This window comes from Macaca thibetana, chromosome 1 (genome assembly GCF_024542745.1).
Source record: "Macaca thibetana thibetana isolate TM-01 chromosome 1, ASM2454274v1, whole genome shotgun sequence".
NCBI classification, from domain to species: domain Eukaryota; kingdom Metazoa; phylum Chordata; class Mammalia; order Primates; family Cercopithecidae; genus Macaca; species Macaca thibetana.
In genome coordinates this window covers 146,863,355-146,890,895 of record NC_065578.1, presented here as the reverse complement: position 1 = coordinate 146,890,895, position 27,541 = coordinate 146,863,355, and the positions used below count along the sequence as shown (strand labels likewise).

Genomic DNA, 27,541 nt, shown 5'->3' with positions numbered 1-27,541 from the left:
ATTTTAATGAGACCAGCAGAGAAAACAACATGAGAGAAAGATATTTTTGAAAAATTTTAAAGACGAAAAATGAAATGAAGAAATATAAATAAATATTGGCAACGTTCTTGACTAATCAGAGAAACTGCAGTATGAGTGCAGGCTGATTTGGATTCCGAAAGCAAGAGGATTGATTTAGAAAACAGTTAATAGTAAGAGATGAAAACAATTACCAATTTTTGATAAAGTTCAGATCAAGCATGTGCCTTTTCCTCTTTTTGTTGATACTTCAGTAACAAAATAGGAATTTTTAAAAATATAACCTATAATTTTAATGAGGCCAGCAGAGAAAACAATAGGGAAGACATATATTTTACAAAAATTTTGAAGACAGAAAATGAAATTAAGAAATAGAAATAAATATTGACAACATTCTTGAATAATCAGAGAAGTTTCAGCTTGAGTGCTGGCTGAATTGGATTCCTAAAACAAGAAAACCGATTTTTTCCTACAGAATCTTTGAGAGCCTTAAGATTTGAAGATAATGAAACATTGAAAGAAGTAAAAGGATACACACAGGTCTAAAGTTAAAACAATGGTTCTCAACTGAGGATGGTTTTGTCCCCAGGGGAACTTTCTAGTAGTCAAGGTCGGGGGGGGCGGGGAGGGGAGTTCTATTGGCATGTAGTTTACTGGCATGCAGCCAGGGATTCTGCTATAAATCCTGCCATGCACATATCCATCCCTCACAACAAATTACCCAGCCCAAAATAGCCATAGTGCCAAGGCTGAGAATCATGAATTAGAGTTATTCTACATAGAAACTATTTAGATTTTCAGGTCCCCTTTCAACCCCACTCAGCCAGCCAAACTAATCCTACTCCATAGTGACATCAGTCTTATTGTCAAGAATAACTGAAATTAACCAACTCCATAATGTTGGAACATCAACAATTTGTTATTGGGAGAGGTACAAGGTAGACATGAAAGGATTAAGTGAAAGTCTGTAGAAACAGCCTCTCCCCTTTACCACCACAATTCCCCTTCTACAGGGTTTATGGAAATCCGGAAAGCTGGGAGCCAGAGTTATTTTCCATAAAGAGAAAACTGGCAGAAAAAAACTACAAAGATAAGAACTCTAGAACTAATATTTGAGCTTTTAACCACTGCAAAGAAAAGCTGTATTGCTGCTCATAAACATGAGGAATGGCCATTTTGGAAAAATTTTACCATTTCTCCACAGAATAAAGCAGATGGCAAAATTCATCAAACATATATGCAAAATATACAACATGAATGACAGAAACAAAAATAAAGGACGAGGACGAAAAACGATAATCCAGATGAGGAACCAAACAATGCAGGGAATAGAGGTAGAAGAAATCATCAACTAATAACAATTTAATAAAATGCCTCTGTTATCCTCAGAAGATAAAAGTTGCATTCATTAAAAAATATAGAAACAACAACAAAGTCTAAAGGAATAAACAATCGGTGAAAGAATTCTTAAATATTAAAACTATAGAGCCAGGCATAGTGGCATGTGCTTGTAGTCCCAGCTACTCAGGAGGCTAAGGTAGAAGTATTGTTAGAGCCCAGGAGTTTGAGTCCAGCCTAGACAATATACCAAGATTCTGTATCCGGAAACAAACAAACAAAAAAAAAGCTGGAAAAAAATCTCAACTAAAAGATTAGAAGAGAAAGGTAAGAATATACTTCAGAAAGTCCAATATTAATAATGAGGTGATTATTATTTTATGTCTAGTAGATGCTCAGCAAAAGTTATTTTGAGTAATTGTAACTTTGATGTTTTTCTAGCATTCCTTAGCTTACAACAACAATAATATCAACAACCTTTTGAACACTTACAATATTGCAGGCAGATTGCTACAATATTTTATACATATTTTCCTATTTGTGAATAAATTACCCTGTGAGGTATTATACTTCCTGTAGACAAACTAACAGACGTCTCTAATATAAAAGGGAAAGTAAGTGACTTAACCTGAAGTAAAATTGAGGGTTAGTTGAGGAGTGTCTCCTCAACTAAATGGTATAAATTCCTGAAACATTAGGATTATGTGCCGTAATTACTGGCCACAGTATTAACTATGGTCTGAACAATCTAAATCTACCTAAGTCTTCACTTATTTATCAATAAAATGAGCATAATAATATCTACCTCATAGGTCTGTTGTCAGGATTAACTGAAATTATTAATGTAAAAATATTTAGCATCATCTCTGGAACATAGTAAGTGCTTGGTAAAGATGAGGCAGAAGTATTACTCTGTATATTTCACACTGGTATAGAAAAATAGTGGGCAGGAAAATTCATCAAATGATTGATAGTCAAACTTCTTTCAATCCTTCTAAAGTACTTGATGGATGTGGGGCAGTACTTGCAGAGTGAAAGGGCCAATTATTTGCAGCTTGCCCAAAGATCCCGTAGGCTTGGGACATTCCTACTCTCTCTTCTGCTCACTTCAGCTATGCAGCCCCTTTTCTGAATACATCAGGGGTGCTCCCACCTTATGGTGTTTGCATAGGCTGCTCCCTCTGCCTGGGTCTCTTCCTCCAGATTTCCACATGACTAACTCCCTTATCTCCTTCAGGTCTCAAGTGAAATGCCACCTTTTCATTTAAAAGTCCCTTGGCTGCATTTCCAAAATTGCAATTCCCTTCCTTAATTTGGCACTCTCAAAGCCTTTTACTTTGTCTAGTTTTCTCCTATAGCACTTAACTTAGTAAATAAGTTTACTTATTTTTATACTTATTGATTGTTCTTTCTCTTCCGACCCCCCAAATCACTTTACAATGTAAGCTCCAAAGTGGTAGGAATTTTCATCATTTTATTATTTGTGAAAATACATGAATCTTCATTTTACAGAAGAATTTAAACCTTAGAAAGATAATTACTTATTAAAGGTGGTGCAGTTACTGATAAGGTTTGGCTGTGTCCCCACCCGAACCTCATCTTGAATTCCTAAGTGTTGTGGGGGGGGCCCAGTGGGAAATAACTGAATCACGGGGGCAGGTCTTTCCTGTGTTGTTCTCGTGACAGTGAATAAGTCTCACAAGATCTGATGGTTTTAAAAACAAGAGTTTCCCTTCACAAGCTCTCTCTTTGCCTGCTGCTATCCATATAAGATGTGACTTGTTCCTCCTTGCCTTCTTCCATGATTGTGAGGCCTCCCCAGCCATATGGAACTGTAAGTCCACTAAACCCTTTTTATTTTTTACCCAGTCTCGGGCATGTCTTTATCAGCAGTGTGAAAATGGACTAATACAGTTACTAAGTCGTCCAACTCTGAAATCCATGTTCATAACCCCTATGTTAAATTAACTCTGCTTATCATAAGCTACAAATATAATAATAGCAACAGGAACAGTGCTAGACTCAGTGAAGTTTAAGGCATGGCCTATACCTGTAAAGAGTTGAAAGCACAGTGGAAGAATCAGCCAAGCAGTCCAATTGTTATTTTGTGAATTTCTTTGCTAGCACTGATGTTCACTAATGTTTGCTTCATATTGTCTTGTAATCACACCCAGGACGTCATCATTTTGAACTATGCAGCAAAAGTCTGCTGGCCCAGGCTCTGGAGCAATGGTGGATATGGACAGTCAATTGGGTGACAAATCTCACAATGAATTTGGTAGGAAGGTTACTGACAACAGGAAAGAGTACAATCCTGCAATAATTACTCTAGTCAGTTTTCTTTACATTAGGAGATGAAATTCTATGAGGGTGAATTCAAGGCATCAAATAATTCATATATGATTTCTTGCACATGTGTGAAAATAATTATTTTGTGCTTAAAGGAAATATGAAGCATGATTTCAATATTGATAAATTATATAAACAGTTTTTATTAGTGGTTCTCTATATAATGGTTGCCATATTTTAGGTAATTTGAAGCAACACTTTTAAAACAGTAGCTATATAAATACATGTCTTTATATGCACTCATCTGTCTGGTGGGAGAGAAGAACTAATGTTCTATAGATTATATATTCTCTCAAAACTCACTAAAACCCAATGAGGTAATGTTGATTTTGCTAAACAAAGTAAAAATTGAGAAAGCAAACTGAAGAATGTAGGAACAGGAAGTCTGTCCCGGAAATTGAGTGGTAGTTCAAGTGTTTCATTTGAGCAGAAAATAAATATAAATGAGGGCAAAAAGAAATCATTTCATCAATGCATACATTCTTCCGAAAATTCTTTTCTTTCCTAGAGAACATCATAGACTTCTCTTTTATAAAAGTCTCTAACTCCTCTTCTTACTTTCTGGAAAATTTATTCTTTCACATTGTTTTATACATCCACAAGGTATGCACCCTGTGAGTTTTAAAAGGTCATACTACACTAGCAATACCTCCCAGTTTCTACCACTTTTTCTTTCAGAATTGCCATCACTAACCAGCTATTGTATACTGAATGATATCTGCCAGTCTGTCCCTCTCCCCAATCTGTTTAATAAACTGCTATCAAATTAATTTTCATTCATTCCAATTCTTTTTTTCTTTTCTTTTTTTTTTTTTTTTTAAGAGACAGGATCTCACTCTATTGCCTAGGCTGGAGTGCAGTGGCAGAAACATAGCTTACCATAACCTCAAACTCTTGGCCTCAAGCAGTCCTCTTGCCTCAGCCTCCCAAAGTGCTAGGATTACAGGCATGAGCCACTGTGCCTTACCTCATCTACTCTAATTCCGATGATAATACTCCTACGGTAAGATGGTGAGAATGAAACACCTGGGTACACAAAAGAGGATGAATTTTCTGTAAGTAAAATTAAAATAACAAAATTCAATTAAAGTTGTTTTGCTTTAATTATTACCAAGTACTAGCAATTCTAAACAAAGTTTGTGATACAATACTCTTCCCCACTGAGGTAGTATGCTTCCACTGCCTCCCACCTACTTGGTACACCTCTGTGTCACTCCTGTGCTCAGAAATATTCAATAGCTTCCTCTTGCCTAACTAGTGAAGTCCAAATACCATGAGGTGGTTTCCACACGTCTCTCCAGTCTCACATACCATTACTAACCCTACCTCAGTGATAACCCCAGAGTTTCTATAGGAAGGACATGGTGGCCAAAAATATTGCTCAGGGATTTATCTTACAGTTGCGTTTGCACATCAAACATCCCGCCCTTACTTAGAATATAGAGCAATTTTGCATGGCTTTATGAAGGAGGGGAGTGGATGTGGGGGACTTGATGCTTGCCAAGCAAATTTTATACTCTACTGTCTATACAGTGGCATATTTTCTGCCAATAACAATAGTCTTACTTCTTTCTTGATATTCATGGCTTTTTGTTTTTTCACTTTGTCCTACATTAACTTCTGTTACAATTTTGAATAGAAGTTATAAGAGCAAACTTCCTTGCTTTGTTCCTGATGTAGTGGTAAAATATTTAACATTTATTGTTAACATAATATAAGTTGTAGGGTTTTTGCAGATGCCCTTTTCAGTTTGAGGAAGTCTCTTCTATTTCTGGTGGGCAGAGGGTATTTGTCATGAAAGTGTTTTGACTTTTTTTTTTCAAGTTTTTTTATCTATTGAGATGATTACATGGGAATTGTTTTGTATGCTGCTTATGTGGCGTACTACATTAATTGATTTTCAGATGTTAAACTAACTTTGCATTACTGGGAGAAATCCAATCAGCCATGATGCATTACCCTATTATATATTGCAGGATTCCATTTGCTAATGTGCTGTTAAGGTATTTTATATCTATGTTTATATGGAATATTCTAATGGGCTTTTCTTTTAGTGTTTTGTTAGGTTATGGGATTAAAGTTAGGTAGCCCTCAAAAATGAGCTGAGAAATACATGCCCCTCCTTGGTTTTCTGAAAGAGTTTTTGTAGAACTAATGTTATTTATTCCTTTATGTTAGTGGCGAATTCACCAGTGAAGCCATCTGGGACTGAGATTTTCCTTGTTGAAAGGTTTTCAGATATGAATTAAATGTCTTTAATATATGTGGGGATATTTCTATTTTTGTTGTTAGTTCTGTGTTAATTTGTTCATTTCATTCAGGACATCAGATTTATTAGCAGAGTTGTTCATAAAATTGTATTTTTTAATGTTTATAAAATGTACAATGACACTGATGCCTCTTTTTAAAATTTCTGATGTTGCTAGTTTGTGTTTTTGATGTTGGTAATTTGTGTTTTCTGCTCAACTTTATTAACCTTCTCAAAGGACAAACTACTGAGTTTGTTCATTTTCACCATTTTTTGTCCAATTTCTATTTGATTAATACGCATTCATGTTTTATTAATTGTTTCTTTTCTTCTACTAATTTTTCATTGTTCTTTTTTTCTTTCCCATCATCAGTCTTCTGGGTAAGAAAACAGCTTCACTCTAATGTCCTGCCTGCTACTTGTTGACCCGCACATTTTCCTATTCATCCCTGCTCATTTTTAGTTCCTTTCTTCCCAGATTCATAAGAGACTTAAACTCCCAGAAAAATGCTGGGGCTAGGGTAGGTAGAGTAAAAGTTATGCTTGTGTAATTGAATATTGTAATGAGTAGGCAAAAAGTGAAGGAAGGATAGACATTGATGGGCAAAATAGATTGAGAAAGAGGGAGAAATAGAAACCATAACCTACAAAGACAAACAACAAAAGAGCTTGGGCTTTCAGTTTTTTTTTCATGTATTTCATATGTTCAGCTTAAATTAGGCAGTAAAAGTCAAAAGAGACTCCAGGGGAATCAAGATCAATGGTTATGTGGCCACAGAACTCTTGGATCTCTCTAAATCCCAGGATAAAAGCTGACAGAACTAAATAGCAACATAACAACAGCAAGGCCATTAAAAATGTTTATAACAAAACTAGGTGACCAGCTGTGCCCAGAAGCCTCCCAAAAAAAGAAGGTAGGCACACATCACCAACAGTCACAAAACCTGCATGGCATTAGCCCCTGTGTAGGAGGAGAAAGCAGATGATAGTAAAGGGGTGTTGGACTTTTGAAAGACCTGAATACGGGAGAACCCAAAGTTCAGTGAGCCAGTTTGAAAATGGGCAACTGAAAATAGGAGAGGTTCTGCTGATCCAAAAGCCAGTGACTGCAAGAGTTCTGCAGTGGGAACTGAAGAGCTGAGGGCAATCTAGCTTCCATGGACTCTCAAAACTCACTGACCAGGGCACACTTCCACGGCAAGGCCCCACGCTGAGGAGAAATCATTGAGAGTGGATGGGTAAGGGTGGTTAAAATAGGATATACTTAAAGATAAAAATACTGAAGTTAGGATGGGTTTCTCACTGACAATGAAAAAAAAAAAAAAAAACCTCACATAGTTCATTTAAACATAGTAATAATAAATAATACATTTCAAGGTTAAATTCAATTGAACACTTCCTGAGTGTTTCTGTTATTCACTCTAATACATATCTGGATACGCACAGTGCCTGGCATATAGGAACATCCCTATATGTGTTTGGTGACTAGATGAATTATTTACAATTAAATGCTATATCACTGAAATATTTTTAGGAGATATTGTCAAATATAGGAGTTATAGAAATCACAATTTCTACTTAGTTTTGGCAGAGAGTTAATTATGACTTCTTAAAAAGAGAATGTTTACCCCAAATTGTCCTCCAATCCAGAAAAAAAAGAAATAGTACACATTCATAGTTTTTAAAATATTTGACTCAATAAAGCATACATGCTATTTTTAAATACCAAAAAATTTTGAATATACAAATCTATAGTCAACATCTGTTCCATGTATTCCAAAGTTGAGTCTTTTGATTGCCCACAACCAAATGCACCAGACCTAAAGAATTAAAAGTCCCTAAAGTTAAAGCCTAGGAATCCTCATTTTAAAAAGTTCTGTTGATGACTTTTATGAACACTAACATTGAAGAACTATTGCTTTAATACTTGCTACCTACTCTGCCACTGCACCAAGTCAATCAATTCACAGGGATTCAGTCTTACTCTCATTTTCTTCTTAGTTATGCATCTCATCAAATTGTTGGTAGGTCCATCACTGAGCCTCAGAGAAACATAGCCTTTCTAAACTTAGCCAGTATTGAAGCAGTTATACCTCTAAGCATCTGAATATAAGTTCTAGAAATAGACTGATTTCAGCAATACAATTTTAGAAAAAGCATTTATGAAATATCTAATCATTTGCAACACTGCTGGTGCTTACACAAAAAATTTTTATCTATATTTATTTGTCTATATTTATACAGTATATTTTACTTACTAGGAGACTTCTCAGCCCTAAGATGTAGATTCTGAGACTTACTACCTATTTCTAGTACAGATACGATAACTTTTCTCCTTAAGCTTCTGCCTCTCTAGAGAAGAAAAGTCCACATTAATGTAACAGGCTACCTTTGTAAGGTACTCATTCCACTTCAAAAATAAATAAATGAATCTGCAGTGGGTTCTGCCACATATAAATGTCATGAATTGGAGAATGCCAGGTGAATAATGTGCATCATAATACTTGTTTCCATTTAAGTGTTTTGTGATACTGCTGTTTATCATCTTGCTCAGCTGTCGAAAATATTCATTTGAGAAGAAAAGCTTCTAAACTGGTGTAAAACCAAGATGTCTTTTCTTTTCCATTCTACAATGCCTGTCATTTGTCAGGCTGGTATATTTTTATAGCTCCCTTCCCCCTCCAAAAGGCATTTCCAAGAAACTGCTTTTTAAACTTCCCCACGATAATCTCTAAGGAGTGTACAAAAAGGTAAAATTCTGAAGCACGCTGAAATAAAACTATAGTAGGAAAGGAATATATTTTTTCTCAATCTTTTGAGTGTTCAAGACAGAAGGAGTGTAAAGAGGTTCCCCACATACTGCTGTTCCCAGCAATGGTTACATACTTGAATGGTTTTAAGAGGAAGCAATGTAATTATAGTCCTTCTAGTTCTCAAAGGGGTATAATTTCACACTGCATTATTCTCTCTCTCTCTCTCTCTCTCTCTTTGGCTGGTTTAGGTCTATTTCGCTCAGAGGATATAAGCTCTAACGTGTAAAAGATGCAGGTAATATATGTCACCATGTTGAATTAGAGCATTTCATAAATGTCATCTGAATGGCACAACTATACAGTGTGGTCTTACTGTAATTTGCTGCAAAATTAATATAGTAGTTATTAACAAGATGGTGTTTTGACTTTATCAAAATGAAAGATCTCACAGTAGCATTTATTTCTAACATGAATAAATGTATTTTCCATGTCTATAGTTAATGTTGTATAAAGATACACTTTCAGAAAAGTTAACTCATTTGGCTTAACTATTTTGTTTTAGTACAAGTGGTAAAAGTTGCTAGGAACTTACATAGGATAATGCCTGCTTAATATGTTAGTTAATTGAATACTTGAAAATATAAATTCCAAATATATTTTGAGCAGAAGGTATCCATCTGAGATGATAAGGAAAACAAATAAATCAGGTTTTCTAAAAAGTAACTTTACAAAACATTCAAATTTCTAGGTTATATATGTAAGATAAGTGGAATCTCTATTATACATTAAGCACTAAGGGAGGTACATTAAATCTCTAATATCAACCAAATCTCTATTTGAGGAATGTGTTGGTTCCAATAAATTAATTTGTTGCTCCTTTATATGAACATTACTATTTCCTATTTAGGAATTTTGTTTACTATTTAGGATGAAATTAATAGGATGTGATACAACAATTCACAAACAAATGGGTATATTTCCTTCCTACTTTTGGATAGTGTAAGTAAATACCCAGTTTAGCAATCAGCTGTAGGGTTCCTCTTAAGTGTTAAACCCTATGCTGAGTGCTAGGAACACATTTTTAGGTGGGAATCCTATGTCTCTAACATCCAGCTGGGCATGAGCTTTGGAAATACACAAGTTTTCAATTTCTGCACAACCTCCTTATTACTTGTGTGATATTGGAGGAGTTACTTAATTTCCAAAAGGCTAAGTGTCCTCAACTTTACAGTGGATAAATTAATAACTGCTTTACCAGCTTTGGTAAGGACAGAATTAATGAACTAGAATGCTTGGCATATTTTTGTACATGATGAGTGCAAGATAAGTGGAACCTATGAGAATCTTACAGAATAGTTTCTGTCCTCACACATTTTTAGCAATATGCTAATCTGTCTTGCACACCCCAAAATGCAGCACTTCATACGTGGCACCAAAACAACATGTGGGTAAGTCGAGGTAGAGGCCGGGTTCTTTGGCCCAACAGAAGCTGAGACAGTATCCAGTCCAGGAGAATATTAGGAGGGCTCATCATCGACTCTTTCTTGATTTTTGGAGTGTCCTTGCCTCTAGAAATGATCAGCACATTGGTTTAGTAGATGAAGAATGAAGGAGGCTGATTATATTCTGTTCCTCAATAAGCCAGTGTAGTAATCTGTTTTCACACTGCTGATAAAGACATACCTGAGACTGGGCAATTTACAAAAGGAGAGGGTTTACTGGACTTACAGTTCCATATGGCTGGGGAGGCCTTACAATCATGGCAGAAGGCAAGGAGGAGCCAGTAATGTCTTACATGGACGGCAGCAGGCAGAGAGAGCTTGTGCAGTGAAATTCCCATTTTTAAAACCATCAGATCTCACGAGACTCATTCATTATCACAAGAACAGCACAGGAAAGACCTGCCCCCACCGTTCATTCATTTCCCACCAGGACACTCCCACAACATGTGAGAATTATGGGAGCTATAAGATGAGATTTGAGTGGGGACACAGCCAAACCATATCAGCCAGTATTATCAAAAAGCACAAGGAGTCACTATGATGTAATGAATCATTTGTTTAAACAAACTTACTATTCTCATATCTATATCTACCTACTTATCTACCTACATATCTAAACAAAAGTTGTTTTCACCCTTTAATCACAACTGCAAGAAACTATATACAGTCTATGGTGTCTGTTCTTGCTGAAAGTCTTAAAATACCCATATTTTGATATTGCTTTCAAATCTATGATCCCTCAGCATCTTCTATGCAATTAATGCTCTTTATGCTTAATTTCTCTCCCAGCCCCTCCTCTGGGAACATGTAGGGGGCAGTAACTATTTTCTCATTTCCTTATTCCTGGGGCTTCTCTGTCACATGTGCTCATGAGCAAATCTTTTCACCTTGCACACGAGCTGTTTCTCCTCCCACATCCAATTCTCTCTTGCTGACACATGCTGCTATATGTGCTTTCACAGGTGCATCTACTGCTATTACAGGGTCCACCTCCAAGCAGGTACTTCTACCAATATTAATGGCTTGGTACCCCTGAGATTCTGATGAGGTACTCTATTCTCAGAGGTCCTCATTAAAGAGAAGCTATCCCATTCTGTGTGTAGAAAGGAAGAGAATGCCCTTTCACTCTTGGGCTACCTTCTGTTGCATGTGTATTGAGCAGAGATAACATACTCCCCACCAACACTCATTCTCCATAGTCTTCCATAGTATACAACTGTAGCTTCAAAGTGGCTACTTAGCTAGAGACTACATGTCTTCAGCCCTTTATGTATCTAGTTAGCAATGTGACTAGCTATTATCAATGGCATGATAGCAGAAGGGATGCACACCTCTTTTGGACCAAAGCTTTTTAAAAGTGGAAGCTGTTTTCCACATTGTCTTTTCCTTCCCTAGTTAAAGGCAGATCCAGACAATGGAAGGAGCATGTGTCCCTGAGTTGTCATAAAGAGAAGATCCAACAAGGAAGTAGGAACAGCTCTCTTGGAGAGGTTATATGAGCAACAAATGAGCCTGTATATTGTTTGGGTCACTAGATATATGGGGGGTTGTTACATCTGTTTAGCCTATTCTAACTACGTTGCTATTGGTAGCAATGCAATGGGCCCTGTATCACTTTATCTTGCACTTACTAGTTAAATCAGTTCTTCCAACATCCAGTCACTACCTAATGCTTCTGCTAGTGCTATTATGGCTATTTAAGGCTATCGAATCTAGTCTTAAATGCCTGAGGTATTAGTATTTGGCCAATTTTGTATACCCAGACCCTTGCAATGAGCTTGTTCCCAAGAAGATGTCAGATGTGTCCAAACATGTGGAACTCAACATAAACTGGAGGCTAAGACCTCATCTCAGTTACACCTCCATCTATTTTACTTTCAGGCAGTTTGTCACAACCTTGATTCTTGGATAACTCCCAACTAAGATTAATTTTTCCCTTCTTTTGCCATTTATACCCCAGGACTTTTGTTCCTGTCTTTGTAAGTCTCATCCTCTACAATCTCAGAATAATCGGATATTACTCAATTTACCAGCTCTATGAGAAATATTACTACTAAACTTCCCTAATTCTCTAAAAGAGAGACCATGTGGCTTGTGCCAAGACCTTTATGTCTCTATTGAAGCTCTGGGAAAACTCCCCTCTTTTGACATCCTTCACCACCTCAGTGTATACTTCCGATATCCATGGATTGTACTATTCATGGTCAGGTTTCGCATAAGCTAAGGAAACTTATGCATTAATTATTTTTTTCTATTTGTACACTTTAATATTTGAGTCATACAAAATATAAGAATGTTCTTCAGGAAAGTTCACATGATGACTTTTGGACATGTTATGGTAATTAATGACAAATACCTAATTTTGAACAGAAGAGACATCATTAACGAACTGCAGAAAAAATGGTACATTATGCAGAGAAAGTATATTCTGTTCAAACTTTAAATGTATTTTTTTAAAATTATCGCTTCAGTAGAACAATCAATTTTCATGAGTAGGGTCTCTGTTCCTTATTATTCCATCTTCCATAGGTCAGACCTAGAAATGCTTCCTTCACTGATGCCTTTCCCTTTCATCTAATTCATTTCAACCTCAGTCTCCTTTCTTATTAATCTATTTTTAAATATCTCGTCATCATTTCTTTCTGTTCTGGTGCTATTGCAGTAACCTATTGATGCTTTGCTGAGCAGTACAATCCGCTATTCTTCTCTCTTTTTATATAATTATAACTATATTTTTGGTTTTCAGGCAACTTTTTAATTCCCTTATTTGTTGTTTTTATTTCCTTTTAAAAATGACTATTAGGTCATATACTCTAATTTTAAAGATAGAGCCTAGGGCACAATTCAAGCTTAACTTAGTTTGGACAACTTGGAAAACCACTTGCTTTTAAGATGAGATTCAGAGGATGGAGCAAAGTAAACCCATAACTGACCAAGTGTATACATGTGCTCGTGAGTACACACTCACACCTCTCCCACCCCCATCTACATTCAGCTTCTTTGGTCTACACGTCTTTGATAGACAGTGTTCTGACTCCTTGGTTATCAAAAAGTGGTTCACAGACTGGCAGCAATTGCATCACCTGGGAACTTTCACAAACATAAAATCTGAGCCCCAACCCCGAACTTCCTGAATCAGAATCTGTCTTTTAAAAAGATACCTAGGATAGTCACATGTGCATTAAAAGTTTGACGACTACTCTAGCTGACGGCCACCATCTTGACTATGGTGGCTGAACCCCCATGGCTTCCTCAGCTCAACCCAATAACAAGCAAAGTAAAAGGGAGAGAAGGTAGCAGGGATGAAAAAAGGAAGTCTCAAATAAGAAAGCACTCAGACAATATTTCTTGAATGCATTCTACATGAGTCAGGCCATATGCTGGGGACTTTGACTCGTCTCCCTACCTTGTCACCATCACCTGTGGAGGTGGCTATAGCAGGAACTCTGGGAATACCAGCAAATATGTGGAGGAGTGGGGTCAGTGCAGGGAAAGGATGGAGACAAACAGCTCACTCCCACCTTGGGTCAGGAGCAGACTGAGATCTCTAGATGTATGCACTTTAGGTGTGGATCCACAGACCCTTCTCCAGATACGTCAAAGTACAGAAGAGGCATCATCTAGGCCTGGGACTCTATTTGATTGATCTGAACTTAAGTCACACTAGATGAGGAAATGAAAAAGGACAGTTAACTTCCAACTCAGGATGCATATCAAGTAACTCATGCATTAAGTTCAAGCAAACAAGAGGGAAGTGCAGTGGCATCCTGGAAAACTCACATTATGTGTACCTGAACTAATAACCAAGCCTATTTATAAGACAGACTTCTTTTCCATGGTGAAGTAATTATCATCTTTTTTGGTTCATGTATCCCTTTTGGATCTGATTAAAGTACTGAAAGCTCTCACCCTCAAAAATAGAGACAAAAGAAAAAAAAGAGAAAAATACACAGACTTAACAATTGTATGACACAGACATAAATTGTATCCTACTCAATTTATACAGACATAAACTGTATACCCACATAGTAACCCAAGGGATCCAAGGATTCCATGTTAGTTACTCCTCAATAATCATTATTACTCTTCAGTTTCCTCTCTCCTATTAATAATAGTACTGTGCCTTAGATGTTCTCTGTGTCTTGACTTTGGCATTAGTATTTTTAGGATTCAGTGATGCAGAGCATTACTTTATGCCCCTCTCAAGATTTTGGCATTCAAATAAGGAAGAATTACAACATTTCTTATGGAAGAATAAGGCAAACATGCCATATTTTATGAGACTGGATAGAGTTTCAAATGACAAGTGCCAGAGGGAAAGTTCCCTTCCAGAACACAGAGCGCACGACACAGTCACTCAGGCCATTTGGTGCTGGCTTCATTCCTGAGTTATTATAACAAAATGAAACTTGAACTACGGCCTAATTTCCTTTTGTGCTCCCTAATATTATTAAGGATTGAAATTGCATGAATTTTTTTAAATGTCCTTGAATTCAATTTTGCAGCTTATAATTTTGACACTGTTGACAATTTCTTTAGTGTGTGTTCTGTTATCCTATTGACAATGTCTGGAAACATTTTTAGAAATCTTTTATAACATTATTTAGGCAAGGTAGACTTGACACAATATCTCCACATGTAATGATAATCCATAAACTTTGTCTCTGTACTTGGAGCATGAGAAAATAATAAAAATTAAGGTAACATATGAATGTGATTTAAAGATAAACAATGTTGGGTTTTAAAGTCAGAAAACAGTTATATCATTCTTATTCACATTCCTATTCTTATGTGTAATTCTCTCTGGCTATATATCAGGTTGAATGAAAATTCTCCTTTATTTCTGACTATAAAAGTTATAAATAAAGCAGATTTGGAAAGATAAAAAAAAGTTTATATAAAAGGAAAAATGTTTTAAAACGAAAAAAGTTAACATTTTAAAGCATGTCTTTCCTTCCATATATATTTAAAATATATTTTTGCACTTGGAAACAAAACAAAACATGCTTTCTCTCTTCTTCGTCCCTCTTCCTTCCCCTACTCTAATTTCTGAGGTTTGAGTCAATTTTGTAGCAGGTACCAGTACTTTCTTTCTTTTTAATGTAAAATAATATTCCATTGTGTGATTATACTATATTTTATTTATTCATTCAGCAGTTGATGGACATTCTGACTGTTATAAATAATGTGGCATTGACATTTACCAATAAGATTTTATGAGGATATATGGTATACACAGAGGAGTGAAACTTCTGGGTCATATGGTAATCCATCTTTAATATTTTGAGAAACACCAAGCCATTTTCCAAAGTCGGTGCACATTTTACATTCTCATAAGTAGTCTGTGAGAAGACTCCAATTTCTCCACATCCTCACCAACTTTTGTTTTTGTCTGTTTTTTTTTTTTTGTTGTTGTTTTGTTTAAGTTGTTATCATCCCACTGGTTGGGAAGTGGGCATGCACAGTGGTTTCGATGTGCATTTCTCTGATGACTAATAATGTCAAAAATCTTTTTATGTGCTTGTTGGCCATTTTATATCTTCTTTGGAGAAATAACTATTCAGATTATTTGCACATTTTAAAATTGAGTTATTTGTCTTTTGATTATTCACTTCATGTTCTTCATATATACTAGAAAAGCCTCTTATCAGATATATGTTTTGCAAATATTTTCTTCATTATAACATATTTATTATATGCTTTGCGACTAATTCTTTGAGTTGTTTATTTCACTTTCTTGTTGGTGTCCTCTGAAATATTAATTCTAATGAAGTCCAATTTATACATTTTTTCTTCTGTTTCTTAGGCGTTTGGTGTCACATCTGAAAGGCCACTGGCTAATCCAAGGACATGAAGATTTTCATCTATATTTTCTTCTCAAGATTTTATAGTTTTAGCTTTTATATTCAATATTTTGTTTAATTTGAATTACTTTTTTTATATGTGAGGTGAGGTAGGAGTCCAACTTCATTATTTTGCATATAAAAACACAGTTGTCCCAGGACCATTTGTTAAAACGACTCCATTGAACTGTCTTGGCACTGTTGTCAAAAATCAATTGACTATAAATATGAGGGCCTATTTCTAGACTCTCAATTCTATTTCAGTGAATATGTGTATATGTCTATCTTTATCCCAGTACCATACTGTCTTGATTATAGTAAATTTTGAAACTGGGAAGGGTGAGTTTTCCAACTCTTCTTTTACAACGTTATCTTGGACGTTTTTGAGTCCCATGAATTTCATACAAACTTTAGGATCCTCTGGTCAATGTGTGCAAAGAAGTAAGGTGGGCATTTAACAAAGATTACAATAAATCTATAGATCAATTGGAGAGTGTTGTTAATTTAATAATACTAAGTCTTCTGATACATGAGCATTGAGTGTCATTCTATTTATTTAGTGCTTCTTTAATTTATTTCAGCGATGTTTTATGGTTTTCAGAATATAATTTTGCACTTCTTTTACTAAATGTTTTTCTAAATATTTTAATCTTTTGGTGATATTTTAAAAGAATTTTTCTTAATTTTATTTTCAGATTGTTCAGTGGAAATATATAGAAATATAATTGATCTTTGTTTATTGATATTGTACTCTGCAACCTTGCTGAATTTATTAGTTTTTTTTTGTTTTTGTTTTTTTGTTTTTTTGTTTTTTTGTGTTTTTTTTGATGGAGTCTTGCTCTGTCACCCAGGCTGGAGTGCAGTGATGTGGTCTCGGCTCACTGCAAGCTCCATCTCCCGAGTCCACGCCATTCTCTTGCCTCAGCCTCCTGAGTAGCTGGGACTACAGGCACCCGATACCATGCCTGGCTAATTTTTTGTATTTTTAGTAAAGACGAGGTTTTCACCGTGTTAGCCAGGATGGTCTTGATCTCCTGACCTCCTGATCCGCCTGCCTCGGCCTCCCAAAGTGCTGGGATTACAGGCATGAGCCACTGCGCCCAGCCTGAATTTATTAGTTTTAATACTTTTGAATTAATTCCTTAGGATTTTCTATCTATAAGATACAAATAACTTCTCTTTTTCCAATCTGAATGTTTTTTATTTCATTTTCTTGGCTAGAACTTTCAGTATATTGTTAGGTGGAAGTGATAGCAGGTGATATTGTGATCTTGCTTTTGATCCTAGGAAAAAAGCATCTAGTTTCTCACTGAAATATTTGGATATATTAGTATTTTCAGCCCTCTACTTGTCATTTGTATATCTCTAAATAACATACCTAATTAATAGCTAATGACTTTCTACTTGAAAGTTAGAGAAATTAATGCATATTTACCTTTTTCTATTTCTCTTTTTTATTCATAATTTCTAAATTTATATCTATCCATCCATCTATAGAGAATCAATTTTATAGCATTTATCTTTCATTTTACAGCCATTATGTCATATATCCTTTGACTATGGATTGAACCTTATACTTAATATAAACTCACTATATTATGTTCACATGAAAATTATTCAGTACAAAACACAAAATTGTGATTTGATCTTAAATAAAATTGAATTATTAAACACCTATGTAAGGAAACTATCCTTGAAGACCATAAAGACCAATGGATACTTTGAAAATATATTTTGACTTATGTATTTATTTCTTTGGATCATAGCTATTTGTCATTTCCTTTGTTTAACGTTGTCCCCAGTCTTACATTCCTTTTTCACTTTGCATATTAAATATTTTAATATGGGGTTATGAATGGTAATATTTTGACCATCTATCAGTACAAAAAGAATCTTAACCTCATGTTGGTGCCATAGCTTGGACAGAACTGAGTAACAAGTTTTTCTTCAAAATGTCTTCTTTTGGAATTTTAAGGTAATTCTGAACTGCCTTCTAGTAACATTAAATTCCTAATGATGGTAATGTGACTCTCATTTCCTTGTATCTCTCTCTTTCTCTCTCTCTCTCTTTCTATATATATATATATACACACACACACATATATATGCACAAATATATGTAGTATTTTATTTTGAATTAATAACAAATTATTTCTGTTTCCAAAGAAATCTGAGATAGTTATACTGGAGCAATATGTGTTCACTGTGTCCCCACCCAAATCTCATCTTGAATTGTAGTTCTCATAATTCCCATATGTCGTGGGAGGGACCAGGTGGAGATTATTGAATCATGGGGGCAGTTTCTCCCATCCTGTTCTCCTGATAGTGAGTTCTCACATGATCTGATGGCTTTATAAGGAACTTCCCCCACCCTCACTTGGCACTTCTCCTTGCTGCCACCATGTGAAGAATGATGTATTTGTTTCCCTTTCTGCCATGATCGTAAGTTTACTGAGGCCTCCCCAGCCCTGAGGAAGTATAAGTCAATTAAACCTCCTTCCTTTATAAATTACCCAGTCTCAGGTTTGTTCTTATAGCAGAGTGAGAATGGATTAATACAGTAAATCAGTACCGGGTAGTGGGGCACTGCTGTAAAGACACCCAAAAAAGTGGAAGCAACTTTGGGACTGGGTAACAGGCAGAATCTGGAACAGTTTGGAGGGCTCAGAAGAAGGTAGGAAAATATGGGAAAGTTTGAAAGAGATTGGAGGGCTCAGAAGACAGAAAGATGTGGGAAAGTTTGGAACTTCCTAGAGACTTGTTGAATGGCTTTGACCAAAATGCTGGTAGCAATATGGACAATAAAGGCCAGGCTGAGGTGGTCGCAGCTGGAGATAAGGAACTTGTGGGGAACTGGAGTAAAGGTCCCTCTTGCTATGCAAAGAGGCTGGCAGCATTTTGCCCCTGCCCTAGAGATCTGCAGAGCTTTGAACTTGAAAGAGATGATTTAGGGTATCTAGTGGAAGAAATGTCTAAGCAGTAAGTGTTAAAGAGGAAGCGGAACATAAAAGTTTGAAAAATTTGCAGCCTGACAATGCAGTAGAAAAGAAAAAAACATTTTCTGGAGGGAAATTCAAGTTGGCTGCAGAAATTTGCATAAGTAACAAGAAGTCAAATGTTAATCACCAAGACAATGGAGAAAGTGTCTCCAGGGCATGTCTCATCAGCCCCTCCCATCACAGGCCTGGAGACCTAGGAGGAACAAATTGTTTCATTGGCCCAGGGACCCCCTGCTGTGTGCAGTCTAAGGACTTTGTGCCATGTCCCCACTGCTCCAGCCGTGGCTAAAAGGGGTCAACATACAGCTCAGACCATTGCTTCAGAGAATGGCAGCTCCAAGCCTTGGCAGCTTCCACATGATATTGGGCCTGCAGGTGTGCAGAAGACAAGAATTGAGGTTTGGGAACGTCCACCTAGATTTCAGAGGATATATGGAAACACCTGGATGTCCAGGCAGAGGATGTGCTGCAGGGGCAGAGCCCTAATGAAGTACCTCTGCTAAGGTAATGTGGAAGGGAAATGTGGGGTCAGATACCCACTGGGGTACTGCCTAGTGAAGCTGTGAGAAGGGGGCCACTGTCCTTCAGACCTCAGAGTGGTAGATTCACCAATCCCTTGCATTGTGTGCCTGGAAAAGCCACAGACACTCAATGCCAGCCTGTGAAAGCAGCCAGGAGGAAGGCTGTACCCAGCAAAGCCACAGAGGCTAAACTGCCCAAGGCCATGGAGCCACCTCTTGCATCAGCGTGCCCTGGATGTAAGACATGGAGTCAAAGGAGATCATTTGGTAACTCTGAGGTTTAATGACTGCCCCATTGGGTTTCAGACTTTCATGGGACCTGTAGGCCCTTTGTTTTGGCCAGTTTCTCCCATTTGCAATGCATGTATTTACCCAATGCCTGTACCCCTATTGTATCTAGGAAATAACTAACTTGCTTTTGATTTTACAGGCCAGTAGGCAGAAGGGATGTGGCTTGTGTCAAATGAGACTTTGAACTTGAACTTTTGAGTTAATGCCAGAATGAGTTAACACTTTGGGGGACTGTTGGAAGGGCATGATTTTGTTTTGAATGGTGAGGACATGAAATTTGGGAGGGGCCAAGGTGGGTTTGGCTGTGTTCCAACCCAAATCTCATCTTGAATTGTAGTTCCCATAATCCCCATGTGTTGCGGTAGGGACCAGGTGGAGATAATTGAATCATGGGGGCAGTTTCCCCCATCCTGTTCTCATGATAGTGAGTTAGTTCTCATGAAATCTGATGGTTTCAAAAGGGGCTTTGCCTGTTCCTTGCTCGGCACTTCTCTCTTGCATGCTGCCATGTGAGACATGCCTTTGCTCTTCCTATGCTTTCTCCATGATTGTGAAGCCTTCCAAGCCATGTGGAATTGTAAGTCTATTAAATCTATTCTTCTGGCCAGGCGTGGTGGCTCATGCCTGTAATCCTAGCACTGTGAGAAGCCGAGGTGGGTGGGAGTTTGAGACCAGTCTGGCCAACATGGTGAAACTCCATTTCTACTAAAAATACCAAAAAAAAAAAAAAAAATTAGCCAGGTACGGGTGGTGAGCATCTGCAATTCCAACTACTCAGGAGCCTGAGGCAGAAGAATAGCTTGAACCCCAGAGGTGGAGGTTCCAGTGAGCCAAGATCATGCCACTGCACTCCAGCCTGGGTGACAGAGCGAGACTCTGTCTCTAAATAAATAAACAAATAAAAACCTCTTTTTCTTTACAACTTACTCTGTCTCAGGTGTTTCTTCACAGCAGTATAAAAATGGACTAATACATGGAGTATTCTAGTAAAACTTTAAAGAGTAATTAACACCAGTTCTGCATTTCTTATAGGAAAACAACAGGAAGGAAGATTTTGTAATTCATTTTATGAGAGTATTATCCTGATAACAAAATGAAACAAACACAATATATAAAAACAAAACCATAGAGCAATATTTCTTGTGAATACAGATGTAAAATCCTTAGCAAAATTTTAGCAAATAGAATTTAACAATATATGAAAATAATTACACACAAAGATACACGCAAAGGTGGTTTTGTTCCAGGGATGCAATGCTGGTTCAACTTTTGAAAATCAAGCAATATATTCCACTTTATTAACAAATGAAAGAAAAAATGATCACATGATCATAATAATTGATGCAGAAATAGCAGCTGACAAAATTCAACACCTTTCATAAAAACCACTCTCAGAAAAACTAGGAATAGAGAAAAACTTCTCCAACTTAAAAAATAACAAGAGCTACAGCTAATATCCTGCTTATAAATGGTACAATCTTTCAAAATTCCATCCGATAATTTGATCCACTTTATAAGATGTTAAAGAAAGAAACCTAGAGCCAGTGGCATGCTGAAGTACTGTGCACTGGTTCATAAGAGCAGATTAAGTACATCTCTTCTGAATTCCATGTTCAGTGACACCTCACTGGTAGATTGAAATTGATTGTGGTGGGCTTTCTTTTTCTTAGTCAGTTGTTAATTATTTACAAGCACAGAACCACCCAAAGTTGTCTAGCATCCCTATAAAATGGACTTGAAATAGAAGTTTGAATTCAGAAAAATCAGGTTTCAATTTCTTGTAGATCTGAATGGTGAAATGGAAAGACAAATCTGATGCACTGTAACTCAAATAGGTTAGACATATAACTGAGATTCTCGGAGGTAAAACTATAGTTTACAGTCTTCCTATACTATATAACAAAGCTCTTGACCTTAGATTTTCAGGGAGAAAAACTGTTCTGCAAGTGAAAATTTACATAATGCTCAGATTATTGTAATGACCATCTTAAATGACAATCTAACTATAAGACCAGTGCTTAGAGAATCTCTCTTTATTCATTCAACATTTACGTGACAAATACGTATTGGGGGCTTTTTATATGACCAAAACTGTTCTGTTTATGTTGGACAGAGAGAAAAAAAGTAAACAAATAAATTAATTTCACAAAGTCTGTAATGAGAATAACATGGGATGATGTAAAAGACTTGAGAATGTTTTGTAATTGAGTGGTCAGCAAAGATATCTCAAAATATAATATATCAATATTTGAATGATAAGCAAAAGATAGCCATGCCGAAAACTCAGGGTAGATGTGTAAAAATGAGATATAATTTAAAGATATAGTCAGAGTTTACTAATTAATATATGTAAAACTGTAGTATGACTTTCTGAGAAAATAGTCCCTCAATATTGTAAAATAAAAATAGTAGAAATTGTCTTTATTAATAATTTTTCTACTCTTCAGCTTTCTAATGAAGCATATAATGCCCCCTTATTAACACATGATGGCTACTCTGAAGGTCTTTGAATCCATATTTTGTCTTGGTTTATATTTATCTTTTGTTTGGGAAAGCAATTTTTAAGGAATTCTCAAAATTATATGAGAAAGATATTTTGTCTTGTATGTATTATGTTCACAATATAACTTTTTAACAAATGTTCTATAACTGGATTGTGGTTGATGCTCCTAGCCTTACTTATTTATAACAGAATATACAATTGTTAAAAATTAATACAGTCATTGAATTGATTCTTCAAAGTAAATTTCTCCTTTACCAATTTTCACAATTTTCACTTATTAGTATTATCAGAACAGGTAAAAATTTCAACTTAAATAAGAAGCTTGTTTTTCTGCTTGAGGTAGGATTCATGAACCGAGGTTAGTTAGAATCTGTGTGCATGTAGGCTAGACATCAATATTTGTGATGTAAGTAATAAAAATGTTTTAAAATTATAAAAAATCCATTGTACTTTTAAGAGGGAAAGTTAGACTAAGAAATTTAGAAGCAGGGCTATCATAATTTCCATTTGGCTCTAAGTGTAAGTGACTTTTGCTATACGATCTTCTATGGAATTTTTGGAGAAACTATTCTTGTTTATTTATATTGTGTATTAATATTAATTCACCAATAATTCTAAGACATATACCCCAATTTACTTGGAACCTCTACCCTTCGATGTTTTGACATTTGTAAAATTAAAACTAAAATAAGCCTTTTTATATGCAAAGGACCACCAAACTAGTGCTATATTTCATGTCCATACTAAAAGTTGCACAGGAACAACCATCTCTTTGAAATGCAAATGCACATAGAGGATTTCCTGGTAAATGCAGTCTTCAATTCTGCTAGTTTAATAACATCCAAATAAGTTTCTGGCAGACAGAGTAATCCTTTACCTTAAATACTCAGAAAAACTCACCTGATCGCAAAGAATGCTACCATTTCTAGCACCAACTTTATCACAGTCACAGGGTTTGCAAACATCTATGGCTGAAGGATCTGCACCAACTTGTCGGAAAAAGTAATCCTTGCACAGCTCACAGTTCCTTCCTGCATCAGGGAAAGGTTATGCATTATGACTTCTAATTCATTAAAATCAGCTGCATAATTCAAAATTAAAGACTGTATTCCTTTGAGGGAATTCTATAATTTTTGGGACGTCCATTTTAATGCACCTTTCATCTCTACCTGCCAATTTAGTGATCCAGAGCATATGAAACAATGAACCTGTTACAAACTGTGCTTTACTTCATTAAACTCCCATCTGTTATATAATACCACACTTCTAAAAAGCTGTGCTTTATAGGGGCCCATACATTTGGAAAGAGTTTGTTCCTAAACTTAAAACTTTATGTCTAGGACCAGGCATTTTATCTAAATTCAATACAGTATGAGAAATTTCTACATATGTGGTAGATGATACTTATATAATAAGAAGCAAGTAGGTATGTAGTACTGGAAATATTTTTCTGGAACTCAATCATGTAAAATGGGAGACTTCTCTTAATATAATTTATTATTCTGTAGTTAACACAATTAAAAACAAATGATTATGTTAGTGGCCATTATTTTTCATTTCAAAGATTGAAATAGAAATTCATTATATTTAGATATACCAAGTACTTTTTATATTAAACACTAGAATAGCCTGGCATATTAGATATATCAGGTAATTCCTATAGTTTATAATTTATAATTGCAAATTTCCCTTGCTATATTATGTAATAAAAAAACCCTAAACTACAAGGAGTTTCTAAAGTTAACATGAGTAGTATATAAGATAATTGAAATAAGCTGAAATAAAACTTAAGGCTATCAATTTCCCCTTTAAACATGACGTAATTTGCTCAAAAAAATGTTGAAATTGGCCCAATATTAGAAGACTACAGAAATAATCAAGTGAAAACTCATATTCTGATAGATATTGACTATTGGGCTAATTAAAAATTAAACTGATTTATAATATTTCTAGACTATTTCCATTTACATATGCTGTTGACTCCCAAATCTATACCTCCAATTTATAAATTCTCTTTTATTTATCAATTAATGAATATTTATTGTGTGATTACCATGTACCAAATACTGTGCTAAGTGCTGTGCAACATAGTAGTGAACTAAATACACAATACTCGTTGCATCTCTTTCACAAAGCTCTCTTACAGTCTAGGAAGTAAGAGGAATCTTAACTAAATAATACTAGGAGTAATACACATTTATAAACCATGATAAACATAGTTGTCACTAACATGTATAAATGATTCTGATCTTCTCTAAAGCATCACGAGAGGATTTCCTTGAAGAAAAGAGCTTCAGAACTGTGTTTCCAACTGCCGCCAGGAGTTTCTCCCATGTCTCTTGGAAACAGAGTGAACATATCCACAACAGAACTTGCCATCTTCTCCCTCATCTCAATCCTCCTGTATTTTCTATCTCAATGGCTGGCACCAACGTTGAGCCTACTGCTCAAGCTAGAATGTAATGCTAAGTATCAGTCTTGGCTCTCCTTCCTGCCCTTGCCTCCACTCTGCTCACAAAACACTCACTTTTTTATCCTAAATATCTTTTGGATCTATTTCTCTCTATCCACACCATTGAAATGTATTCTGACATTATTTCTTACCTGGACTATTGCAGCACCTCACTAACTGGTTTTCACCAATCACTCTAACCCTCTGCAATCCATTTTTCACTTTATAACCTGGTGTATCTTTTAAAAACAAGTAACTGATTATGCCCTTTTCCCATATAAAACCCTTAAGTGTCTTCTCCTTGACTGTAGATAAAAGCCAAATGCTTTATCATGGCTCCAGAGTTCTCTATGATCTTGCCCTGCCTTCCTTCCTAGTATCTCTTCTTACCACCAGCCATTTGCCCAGTTTTTCAAAGGTGTCACATTTCTCTCTCCTCTAGGCCACTGCACAAAATGTTTCCCTAATTGTAAGCCTTAGTTCACCATCCTAATCCTTCAACTGGTTAACTCCAACTGTACTTGCCCTATCTTAGCAATCATCAGACAACTCTGTAATCATTCCTTTCAATAGTCTGTCTTTCCCACTGTACAATAACCCAAAGACAGACAATTCATCGTCTTATTCATCTTCATGTCCCCAGCACCTACCCAAGATCTTGTAATATTTAAGTTATCAATAATCAGCTAATAAACGGATTCATGCTTAGGAGTACCACTTTGAAACCCATCAGATATATGCTATTATATTTTACAAATTCAGATGTTGGCCATTTCTTGCCATTCAAGAAAAGGATGGTATTTTTCAATGACTAGTCAAATGCTTTGTAGTTTTGGAACAGGACTTTGATTATCATGATCTCTATTTAATTAGTGTTTTCAAAAAGAGTATTCTCAGATTACCAGTGTCCATGACAAATCTGAATGAATGTAATCTCCACATGAGAATCCAGACATAAAGGACAATAAAGGGGACAAAAGGAAATTTATTTTAAGGATATTTGTTCAAAGTAAGCATTCCTGAGTTATTCTAAATATGGTTGTGGTTTAGTCAAATGGTGTGAACTCTTTAAAAAACAAAACAAAATAAAATAACAACAACAACAAAATCCTTTTCCTGAGAAGATATAGTTTAAGACTAGAGTGCTATTTCTGAAAACTACCTAGTGATTTGGAAATAGAAAGATTTGGTGAACCAGCTTTGGTTTTCAAACTTAACAGTATGAAAGTACATTCTTAAATAATATAACAATAACATAATTTAAAATAATATCCATTGTAGATAGAAGCACACAGGCCTCCAAGACCAACTCAGGAATTTATTTGCTACTTACCTGTAGTGTTATGCTCACAATCATTACAAACTCCTCCTCCCCCTCTGAAGTGCTCAAAAGGAAATGGGTCTACAGAGACGTTGTAATAGCAGCTTTTGGAATGGCTGTTGCACTGACAACGTTTACAATTGAAAGCGTGAACTTGATCACCTTGGCGGAAAGGCTTGTCATTATAAAGAGGCAAGCAGCGATCACACTAGAACAAAAAGTATCAGAATAGTAAAGAAACTGAAAGCTAAGATTTCCTTCCATTTTATTGATAGGCTAGGCCTTTCACCAGACGTAAAGCACATATCAGTGAGTAAAAAGTCAGCAATTATTTTGTTTGAAAAATATATTGTAAGTCAGAAATAGCATATTTATGGGCATAGTAGGGTGGAATTGTAAAAGCGATCATGCAAGCTTGAACCATGCAAAATGATCTTTTTTTTTCTTAATTTTTAATTTTTGTGGGTACATAGTAGGTGTATGTATATATGGGCTACATGGGATGTTTTGAAAAAGACATACAATGCGTAATCATCACATCTTGGAAAATGGGATATCTATCCCCTCAAGTGTTTATCCTTTGTGTTACAAACATGCAAAGTGATCTTAACAATCAACAGGAAAGGTTATGATAGTTCTAAGACTTTGTAAAACTTCAACATGTTAAAAACTCCCCACTGCCAGTTATAAATGTAAGTAAATAAACCAGTAAAAACAACCATTTATTTAGTACTCTGTAATTTAAAACATTAAAAACCTGGAGAAGTTGTTTTACTCCTTTGTAAAATACTAAAAGTACTTTGAACAGTGCTTGCCTTCATCTCACCTACAACTTACCACACTGAACACAAGCATCATTTTTAAATTTTTTAAATTTTTTTTTATTTTTTTTATTTTTTTCTGAGACGGAGTCTCACTGCGTCCCCCAGGCTGGAGTGCAGTGGTGCGATCTCGGCTTACTGCAAGCTCCGCCTCCCGGGTTTACACCACTACAGTAGTCCCAGCTACAGGTGCCCACCACCACGCCTGGCTAATTTTTTGTATTTTTAGTAGAGACGGGGTTTCACCGTGTTAGCCAAGATGGTCTCGATCTCCTGACCTCGTGATCCACCCGCCTCGGCCTCCCAAAGTGTTGGGATTACAGGCGTGAGCCACCATACCCGGCCACATCTTTTCTATGCCTTGGTGAATTGCACGCTCCTTTCTAAGTTTGAATCAGCTTCCAACATTTTAACTTTTATACTTTTAGTGTTGTGAAGTACCTGTGAGAATTCCTCTAATGTGAAGTGTTTGGGATGTCACTTCCTCCAGGACATCTTCACCCTATTCGTGGCAAGCACTTTCCTCACTTAGGTTAAGTTCACCTTTACTAAGAAGCTCTGATTACATGTTCAGAATCCCTC

The 27,541-nt window shown here is 36.0% G+C and overlaps 1 protein-coding gene across 2 annotated transcripts in view; it reads right to left on the bottom strand.

Moving 5' to 3' along the window:
• Positions 1-27,541, bottom strand: part of USH2A (usherin) — an 801,896-nt gene that overhangs the window by 636,521 nt on the left and 137,834 nt on the right. For both annotated transcript variants that reach the window (XM_050780510.1, XM_050780502.1), the window contains 2 exons: positions 26,151-26,346; positions 23,266-23,396 (listed from right to left, as the gene is read on the bottom strand). In XM_050780510.1, the coding sequence (XP_050636467.1) occupies positions 23,266-23,396; positions 26,151-26,346 (327 nt within the window). The remainder of the gene's footprint in view (positions 1-23,265; positions 23,397-26,150; positions 26,347-27,541) is intronic.